This window comes from Carassius carassius, chromosome 26, assembly GCF_963082965.1.
Source record: "Carassius carassius chromosome 26, fCarCar2.1, whole genome shotgun sequence".
In the NCBI taxonomy this organism is placed as follows: Eukaryota; Metazoa; Chordata; class Actinopteri; order Cypriniformes; family Cyprinidae; genus Carassius; species Carassius carassius.
In genome coordinates, this window is record NC_081780.1 from 18,725,618 (window position 1) to 18,736,128 (window position 10,511).

Here is a 10,511-nt window from a genome sequence, read left to right on the forward strand (position 1 = left end):
ACAGCCGAAACTAAATGGATTCTCTGTCTGTGTGAATAACTGCGAGCAGACAAACTCTTAATTTGTTGTGCGGGCTCTTAGGGGCATGTGGCTGATTGGCTTACCACTCAAACTTCTAAGCTAATACAGCTTTTAAACTCGTGTTCTTGAGTGTGTACATCACTGTGATTCTCCATTTCTGAGATTATTCAGTGCTAGAGTGGCAGGAAAATTACTTATCTGTCAACAGTTTGGGATAGAAAGAAATATTGTTTTCACCTGAAAGAATTCTGTGTATAAATAACATCTTACGATTGGGTTACCTCTCAAAATCTATTTTGTGCTTGTGTTTATTAATGCATTATATCATTAGCAGGATGAATACTGAATACTAAATATGTGCTTGTATGTAAATTTGGGCAGTCACATGTAGTGCTGCCAAGCGATTAATCGTGATTAATCGCATCCGAAATTAAAGTTTTTGTTTACATACTATATGTGTGTGTACTGTATAAATGTATGTCCATATATACATGTATTTATATTTTTTAAATAGTTACATTTATATTATATATAAATATTTTCTATAATTATTTAAAAAATATATGTTTTACATGCATGTGTATGTATTTATATATACATAAAAAAATAACAGAGTTCAGACACTATGTAAAGAAAAACTTTTATTTTGACAAACAGTTAAATTTAATATGTTTGACAAATATGTTTTACTTTTAGAAAAGACATTTGAAAAAGTCTTTGTACAGTATGGAAAATAAAATCATTGGAAAAGTAATTAAATTAAGTGCTTTCCATACAGACAATTCAACATGTTGTCGTTTCTCCATTAGCAAACGAACACCTGTTGTTGTGATCAATTATAGGAATAACATTATTTAATCGCAATTAATCATTTGACAGCACTAGTCACATGCTAATGAGCAAATGGTTGTGATATCAGTCTTAAACAGTTCTGTTTTTTCTGCAGCTTAGTTTCAAAAGCAAGAAAAAAATCTGCTTGCCTTGTTTTCTGGCTGCTTCTACTCCTCGGCAGTGCAAATGTCAAGCACTTTTTCAATTAACTTCCTATTTTACATGCATATTGGATTTAAACAGTTCACTGCGAGCTGTAATTAAGTGTGATTCACTATATAATTGTTTGTGGATCGAAAGTTTCATTTTGTTAAGGGCCTGCTTTGACTTAAAATGAATTCAAAGTGACAGTGTCATATCTTGATCCCTCTTGGGGGCCTCAGCAAGTTCATTATTAGTTGTTTTGTGTTTTGTAGAGTGTAAGATTACAGTTAGTCACTGGAGAATCTGCATGCAATTTTAAGAAACCCATCTCTCGAGATTTATAGTAGTGCAGATATTTTCCTTGCCATCTAGTTACTGAGTTATAGTGTTGACTCTATTAGGACGGTTGCATTGAAGGATTAGGTGAAATGAACTCCTCCTGATTAATCGAAAACCTAGCACATTCATCAGAGAACTTGTAATTTTGTCCACACTATAGCTTCTGGAGGAGACCCACCAGTAATGATTAATCGTCATACGTGCAGGTCCCGAATGAAGAGCAACCCTCCTGCCTGTAAATGTGCTTTAATACAGTTTAATGATAGAGTGTCACTGTTGTTGCAGAAAGCTCGCTCAACGAGAGGCAGGGACAATCTATCCGAAAAGAGACAAGGAAAAGCATGGAGGACTTAATATCCTGGAAGTAATTACAGCTCTGCTCTTTCCCCGTGCACCCGAATGCCGAGACTCAAGCTATCGTTTCTCTGTCTTGCAGAAGCCTTGATAAACAAAGCTGTTTATAAAGTTCCTCGCAATCAATCACCACCTCTCTACCGGTTAGTCTCATGAGTGTTTAAAACACGGGGATCAAACGCTCAGAATCTGCAGAGCTGCGACTTTGCCGTTTGATGGAGAGACTGCATTGCTGTTCTTGAGCCCCTGATCGATTCTTACAAATTCAGGAGGGCTCAGTGAGACGATGAGGGGCTAAAAGTCTTCGTTCGGCATAATCCTTGGTGGCAAACATTACTTCACCAGTGTTGTGTATGTAGTATTCAGTCTCCGCTATGAAAAAGGTGTTTGCCAACAGCAGGCAGTGTGAGGTGTCATTATGGTGACAGTCCAGAAGGTCTGCATCAAATGCACACTATTGCAACTCTTTGTCTCTGATTATCTGTTTGACTTGAAAGCTGTTAGGTTAGAGAACAATCATGTGGGATCCTTCATGTCAGTTAGCAAACACATTTCAGTCATCACCGAAGATAAGACGAAACAGAAGAGAACAATCAAAATGCCTCGGGAAGCATCCAGATAAATGGTGCCTCTGAAGAAAATCCTCCTTAAGTCAAAGTCATTATCTTTTCAGCATTTATTCACCTTGCCGATTTAACTAGGCTTTTAGACATGTTTTTGTTCGTAATTAGGCCAACCTTTTAAACTAGCTTTACTCTACACCCTACGTTCCTCGCTTTTGGTGCTGTACTGTATTTATTATTGATGTCCAGTTTCACAGTGTGTCTTGATTAAAGTCTGTCCCAGTTTATTGCTGTTAAACTACAATGAGACAACTTGGGAATGGTGTCATAGGCGATGTTAACATTGGCTTTGCAATGGAAGATCTGGGCTAGTAATGGAAAGGGACTGACTATTCGTGAACCTGGAGAATTACTAGGATATTCACCATTATTGCTGAGCCCTGGAGCAAGGCACTTAACCCCGGGGTACTCCAAAGGGACTGTTCCTATTGGAAATGCACTATAAGTCACTTTAGATGAGACTGAATCCACTGCATGTCTAACTAAGTAACCGTCAGTTTATTGCAACACAAATATTCTGTTCCATTTTGAAAGCAGAACCATGCCTAATTCTCAAAATGCTATCAAAATTCTGTTTTGCAATGTAACAGCACAAAGGCAGATTCGTAATGCATCAGGCAACCATTTTGACAGTTTAGATTTTATAAAAATTATACATGGATAAAACAATGGATATATTAACCAATATTATGTTATCAATTGACTGTACAACTCACCTTAAAAGTCCACATCTCTGTTTGTTTCAAAGACATGAAAAATCATTTAAATTTTAAATCAAGCTCAACTGTAGAGGACAGTTTTTCTTATTCCACAACAATTAACAAATGTGAACCATTGTTATAAATAATTTATACTTTTGGGTATTTATTTATTAGTCTACCGAACCTACACAAGACCAATTTAGTTAGTATATATTAAGTTCATTTCTACCATTAATTTCTAAAGTTGAATACCATGTTACATTTACCAATAAATCACATCATGGAGAAAGAAATTATAATAATTTCAAATTCATTTCATATTGACTGTAATGACGGCTATTGGCAATGTTGTTATTGCATCTCATAACTAACAGTGTGCCATCCGTCTTCGTGCTCCAGAGAAAAAGTCTCTAAACGCAACAAAAATTAACAGTCCTACATCAATTATGTTAGTTGGCTGTGTAAATCATTAGATACTTCATTTATATCCAATTATTCGGCTTGGCTCATTACAAGTAATTAGTGTCCTAATCTAGTTATTTGTCGAAATATAGGCTGTGATGACCGTGTTGATTAGGAGATTTGGCTATTACATGGATGGATATGTTTTAAGGATAGCTGACAAATGATTTGCATACACATCAGTGATGTAGTAAGGTTTGCACTATATACTTCAAATCTTCCTCAAAAACACATTTGTTGGAGTGTTCAGACTCATTTGCTGGGAAAAGGATAGATTACTCTTCAAAGACCAAAGCTCTTGGACTAACACCTACACAATCTTATAATGATCTTCAGCGATATTATTCACAATCAAAATTTAACGTTTTCATTTTTGTTCATCAAACATTCATGGGTACTTGAGAACATGGGTACTTCACAAAAATTAGTGGACACAAATCCAAGCTTATGAATAGTCTGTTATCTTGACATTTAACTAAAGATTTCATCTGCCGTTACCTGTTGGAGTGCAACATACTTTTCTGGAGGTTGTGTAAGGAAATGTTCAGACTGTGACAACAACTCCAAAACTCTTCAGCTGATTTAAATATATTCTTGAGTGTGGTTGTATAACATTAAGCACTTTACTTGGCTATCAAAGTCATTCCCTGTAGCATTGCTTCTGGAATCCCATTTTTGGCACATCATCTTCATGACTTCTTACTCTGAGATAACAGAATCGTCAGGCTAGGCCACGTGTGTGTTATAAAATGTAGTGTGATAAAAATCTGAGCTGTCAATTTAACATGTTAATGTACAATTTATTATGAAAAAATATGTTAATAAAAATTCATAAGAGATTTGTCTATGATAAAACATTTTCCTGCCTTTGGAGCAATTCATGCTTAATAGATTAGAAATATACTTACACTATCCTGTACTTCTAACATTGATGTTTGTTTACATACTCTAGAGACAAAGTCCCTAAATGCTAAGAAAATGAACAGTCCCCAATCAATCACATTGGTTGGCTGTGCATCCTTTATATCACTCATTTATTTCCAATTATGTGGCTAGGCTCATTACTAAGTAATTACCTCTAATATAGTTATTTGTCGAGAAAAAATTAGACCGAGATGACGGTGTTGATTAGTATTTGATTTGACTATTACATGGATGGATTCATTTTAAATATAGTTGACAAATGTAGTTACTGATAGCGGTATCCATATAGAATATTATCCTCTTCTCAAGTACTTAAAATAATCAGATACCCTAAAACAATTACGCAAGTACATAATTCATTGCATAAATGTTACCATAAAAATGTGTATGGTATGCAGAAAATCTCAGGATACAGCTTACTAAACCTTGCCTGCGTAGAACTGCTCTTGTGAAAGAAGAAAAGCATTCTGAATGCTTTGGTAATTATACCCAAAGCTATCTATATTAATACTCATATTAAATACTCAAGATTCTGAGCTGTTTTTGAGAGATCATAATGATTTATTTTGGTGTTGTCCCTCGACTCGTAGCATTTAATAAAATGCCTCAGTCACGTGCCTATGGAATTGCAGAGGGAATTATGTACTCATTTTATTTACACAGTCTTTGAATCATACATACGACGGGTAAATAAAAGTCTAATCAACACGTTTGTTATATAAACAATATAGTTATTACTCTGCTTTTTAATCTTAGTCTAATTGTCTGTGCTCAAGACAGAACCAAAGAAGACCGTTTAGTTTAATTTCTCACCTAGTGCCCCATGCGACAACACTGAGAATGCAGCACTCATTTGCATTGGCTTACAAATTATGTTCTATCGTGTTCCAGTATGCAGTGATGTGGGAAATCAAGCCTGTCTAGCTAGAAGCAATCTTCTTCACACACTTAGCTTTTTCAAAGATGTATTTGGGCCTTAATGTGCTACGGCTTGAATTTCTGGAACCGTTGTGCCTGAACAAGACACTGCAGCTTTTTTTTTGTGCAGCATACACTTCGTATCAGACATGTCAGCTTTTATCCATGCTTGTTTTCATTACACTCATCTCAAATGCAAAGAGAATGACGGTTTTAGATGCATTCAGTTGAAATGCTACATCATCAAATGAGGATTTAGCTTATTAACTGTCAAATATTTGCTAAACTTTGATGCTCTCTTTATTATAAGATACATTATTGCTTTTTTCCTGTACCCTTCCTATTCTTCCTCTCTCACCTCCATCCATCCCCCTTGTACCCCGCTGTGATGGAGTATTAAGCGTTCTCATTCTCCTTCATCAGGGCCAGCAGGATAGGTGAATTAGGCTGGGAGATTGAAGCTCTAAGGCGCTCTAATGCAGTCATTGACTCTGAGGCCTGCTGGAGCCGCCTGACGCCACCTTGAGTGAATTAGACTCGGCCTTCTATACCTAAGAGAGATGGGCTTCCACTGCCGAGGTCCTGACCGGACCGAGCGAGAAGAGAAACACAGCTTGACAGGCAGTTCGCTCTCTTCACCCTACCCTTAAGATTGAGCAGTCGAAGAATCTGTGATTGAAAGTTATAATAATTTAGAGAGGTACGGTGGTGCTTTGTGATAGTCTGGCTTGACCCTGCTGAAGAGAAAAAAAAATAAACAACACTGAGCAGCGATGCCTTCTCTTGTCTGCTGAACAACAAGTAAAACTCTTTCCAGAAAGGTGAAAGCATGTGGTTTACCTAGACAACACTTCCTCTCAGGATGTATGTGCATTAGGATGCCCAAATGTCTTCCATCAGCCAACTAGCTGATTATGCCCCTTTTGCAAATTTACTTGCTAGACGCTGGCAAGTTGCTTTACAAACACCGAGTTGTGTTCGGTGCATCACATAGATGCTAATTTGCCTTGAATATGCAATGTAGTTGTGTCAACTAACTTTTAGAAGACATTTAAAAGCAAATCAATACGAAAAGTGTAATTCAGGGTCTCCAAAGTCAGTCCTGGAGGGCAGGTGTCCTACAAAATTAAACTCTGCAGGACCATGGCCCTCCAGGACCGAGTTTGGAGACCCCTGGTCTAATTGGTCAACATGACCTTAAAGGAAATTTTGTCACTAATCACTTGTCACTTGTTGTTCCAAACCCGTAAACACTTTGTTCGTCTTCTGAACACAATTTCAGATATTTTGGATGAAAACCAGGAGGCTTGTGAAAGTAAACTTGTGTCGCGGCTGACACAAAAGACTACGCTGCTTGCGTTCAGGGGATTTTCTTCACAATGGTGCTATGGTGATGCAGAGACACAGAGGAGATTAACTGTTTAATAAAGTCATTATTTTTGTTTTCTTTGCATACAAAAAGTATTCCAGTCACTTCGTAAGATTCAGATTGAACCACAGATGGACTATTCTGGTGATGTCTTTCATACTTTTCTGGACCTTGACAGTGTAATTTACTTGGCAGTCAATGTAACAGTCACAAGCCTCCCGGTTTCCATCCAAAATTTATTTGGAACCACATGGGGGTAAGTGATTAATGACAAAATTTTCATTTCGGGGTGGAGTAACCCTTTAAGCTGCTCTCATATGGCTAAGAAATGCATCTGATCAAGGTTAAAAGATGCAGATCTTTAAGATCTTGGTTAGCTGATTCTGGTGTAGAGAAGCTAAACTCTATAGGACAGTGGACCTTAAGGGAATGTTCTAAAGCAACTTTATTTCACAAAAAAAAAGACTTTTTTCACCAAAAGTCTGATAGGTGGGCATGACCTTAAAGCATCCAACCCTGATCAGACTCGCGTGTCTGTAGCTTTTTAGTAATCTTGAAATCCTTGATTAATTTGTACTTGTTTGATTAGGTTTGAAGCTGAAATCTATAGGAAAGTTGGTTGTGATGGCCAGAATTTATTTGGATATTAACAAAGTCTCAGATTTCACTTTTTTGTCAGTTTGATAAGTAATTCAATCAATAAATTACATTTTGGCATGCTTTCATGTGGCGTGACCAATAACTGTAGCCGCCTGAGTTTAAGCATGCAAGCCCAATCATCTCTTCCTCTTTAATACTAGTTACTGCACAAAATTAAGAAAGACATTATTTTAACAGCTTGTGAACAATACATTCCAGGTCATGTTACATTAACCTCAGAAAACCCACTCAATGACAATATCATCAATGACCTTGATAGTTAGCTGGAAACGTGTACTCTAGAAAGGATTGGTTTGCTAATTATAAGTGCACTTTATTACAAATTCTTTCTTTTTCTCAACCTGTTCTTCAGTATTTTATGTATGATTAAATACATCCTGAAACCAAGTCATGACATCCCTCATTTAAATGTTTGTGTCAAAAAACAAACTATAATTAATAAGTTAGAGTTTACAGCATTTGTTGAGATTTTTCCTTGGGAAAAAAAACATGTACTGTACCTGTTTGCATATATGTCTTTAAATACATCATTAATGCATTGAATTGAATCGATTGAATTTTAATCTAATTGCAACCATGTGATTTTAATTTGAATCGTTTATTTATTCAGAATGTCTCTCCACTAGTTTAGATGATATATATCACTGTCGTGTTTGTGCATACAATCCTTTTTAACGAAATCTCTTTATCCTCAACAGGGTCTGATGATTCTGCTCCAGAATCTACCCACAATGCACTGGGAAAATGAGGAAGTTAGCGTTCTCCTAGCTGAAGCTTACCGGCTGAAGTTTGCCTTTGCCGATGCCCCTAACCATTACAAAAGATGAGGCTTCGACCAGCACAATCAGTGAATATGACGAGCCCTACTGAGCTCGGAGGCGCAACTGTCTATGTAATGATACTGAACTGAAACCGTGAAATTTGTATGGAGATGGGAATATGGTCTGCAGCTGTTCCTGGAATTTTTCCGCATTTCTACTAATATCAGCACTCCGAATGCCATGAGTCACCCAGATGTCAAAAATCATGCTCTCTTGAAATACACTAATTTAATCTTTGTTTCTTAGGCTTTTCTATTTTTAATTTAACCACAACCTTTACCAAGATGATTTTTTTTTTATGCGCACTGAATTTATTTCGATGGCAAGATCCTAGGAAGTAACAGCAATAGTAGGACTGATGCTGGTCCAATTGATTCATGGCAATAAGAAGACGTCATTCAAAAAACATGGTTTGTAAAGATTCGCAGTAAAATCGGTTGGCTTAAACAGTGCCTACGAACACTTATTCTAACCTTGGTCCACCTCAGGAACCGGCTAGGATTCGTAGGGTGTTCATTTTGTCTCTGTGTGTGAACAGTGCCCATGAAGCTTTGCAGTGGAGTCAATAAAATTTGCCTTATTTTGTCTGTTTGAGTCTTGCAAGGCACAGGTTCAGTGAATAAGGGTGGCTAGAGATGCAAGCTGAAGAACTGATTCAATTTTCGCTTTCCCTGTTACTCATGGCCCTGTCATTTTGACGTCCCATTTTGATAATGATATAATAATCCGTACTGACTGTACAATGCTGTCATGAATAGATGTGTTTGGGGATATCAACTCTTGACATTTTGTCAGTATTTGAACTGTGCGCTGCTTCAGTCATGTCATCAGGCTTTTTAATTTGTGTGCCAGTTCTCACAACTAAATATAAGTGAAACTGCACTTGATAAGTCTATTTTCCTCCTTTTTGTACAAGATATATTCTATGAATCCGCTTTTTTAAATTCTTTATTCTTTTTTTATATACTGTTTACATTAGCCTGTTAAGTTGTGCCTAACTCTAGAGATTGATGACATCACAGATATTTATTTTGCATTCATGATCATTTAGGATGTGGCAAAGCAGAACATGACAGCGTTTACTCCTACATAAGCAATGAATCCAGCAGCACTACTGCTCTCCTTCGGCTGTTTGATGGGCCGTAGAATTGAAGGAATTTACTGTAACTGACATTCAGTGCCTGGACAACATGGAGTTACAGTACGGGCTACAGTATGTGGGGTTTTCTGGACACCGAGCTTCTTGACTTAGTTTCTTGACTTCAAACTACAGAAACGTCAGAATGAATTGCAGAGAGGTGCGAGTGACATGTTCTAAAATGTTCTTGAATTAAATAGCTGTGTACAGAATTATGTTTTCAAAGAGATGTAAATAGAAAAAAATGTGTAAATAAATACTATATATATGGTTCTAATTTGTTGACTTGTTTAATGTGTGGTTTGACATTGCAATAATGAAATTTGGGTAACACTTTAGTTTAGGGACCATTACTCACTATCAACTAGTTGCTAATTAATATATGTATTTCTAACATATCAGCTGTTAATTAGCACATATTAATGTCTTAATCTACATGACCATATTTTAGATCGGTCACACTTCAACTACAATGTTTGCCTCAATAAAATGCTTATTAATAATTAGTAAAGTAGTTGTTAATTTAGGTATGGGGGTAGGATTGAGACATCTAAAGGTAACACTTTAGAATAGGGGGCAATTCTCACAATCAATGAGTTGCTTATTAGCATGCTTCTTATTATCTACTATTTATTAAGCACATATTCTGCTACCTGATTCTGCATCCCTAATTCTATCCAATACCTAAACTTAAAAACTACCTTACTATTAATAAGCAGCAAAATTATGAATTTGATGATTTGTTAATAGCTTGTTAATTGTTTGTTAATGGTCTGTGAATTGGACCTTAATAGTTAACCGTGAGAATTGATCTCTAATGTTTATTTATTTTTTCTCAAAAACAAAATCATGCTGCACACACAAGAACACTTTTTCTTTTGTTTTTTTTATTTTGTTTGTTTTTTACCAAAAGCTACAAAATCATGCTGCACACACGAGAACATTTTTATGTGAAATCGATGTGTTTGTGTTGGCCTTTTTGCCAATTTTGTTTTTAATAATATGTATAGAGTAAAAAAAACTACTTGTGAATTCAAAATAAAAACAAAAACATGGAATATTAATTGGAATTATGCGAGGAGAAAGAAAATATGAAAGGATACAACCAATTTCACAAAATGAACTTTAATCAGACCATCCAATCAGACTGGCATTGCCTCGTCTCACCCTTAAAAATCTCAGATCCAAGCTGTACCCTCATTAAAG

The 10,511-nt window shown here is 36.2% G+C and overlaps 1 protein-coding gene across 4 annotated transcripts in view; it reads left to right on the plus strand.

Moving 5' to 3' along the window:
* tbc1d22a (TBC1 domain family, member 22a) overlaps window positions 1-9,582 on the plus strand; it is a 146,602-nt gene extending 137,020 nt beyond the window's left edge. For all 4 annotated transcript variants that reach the window (XM_059511502.1, XM_059511504.1, XM_059511503.1 and 1 more), the window contains one exon: window positions 8,045-9,582. In XM_059511502.1, the coding sequence (XP_059367485.1) occupies window positions 8,045-8,173 (129 nt within the window). In that variant the 3' untranslated portion in view covers window positions 8,174-9,582. The remainder of the gene's footprint in view (window positions 1-8,044) is intronic.
* Window positions 9,583-10,511: the final 929 nt, after the last annotated feature.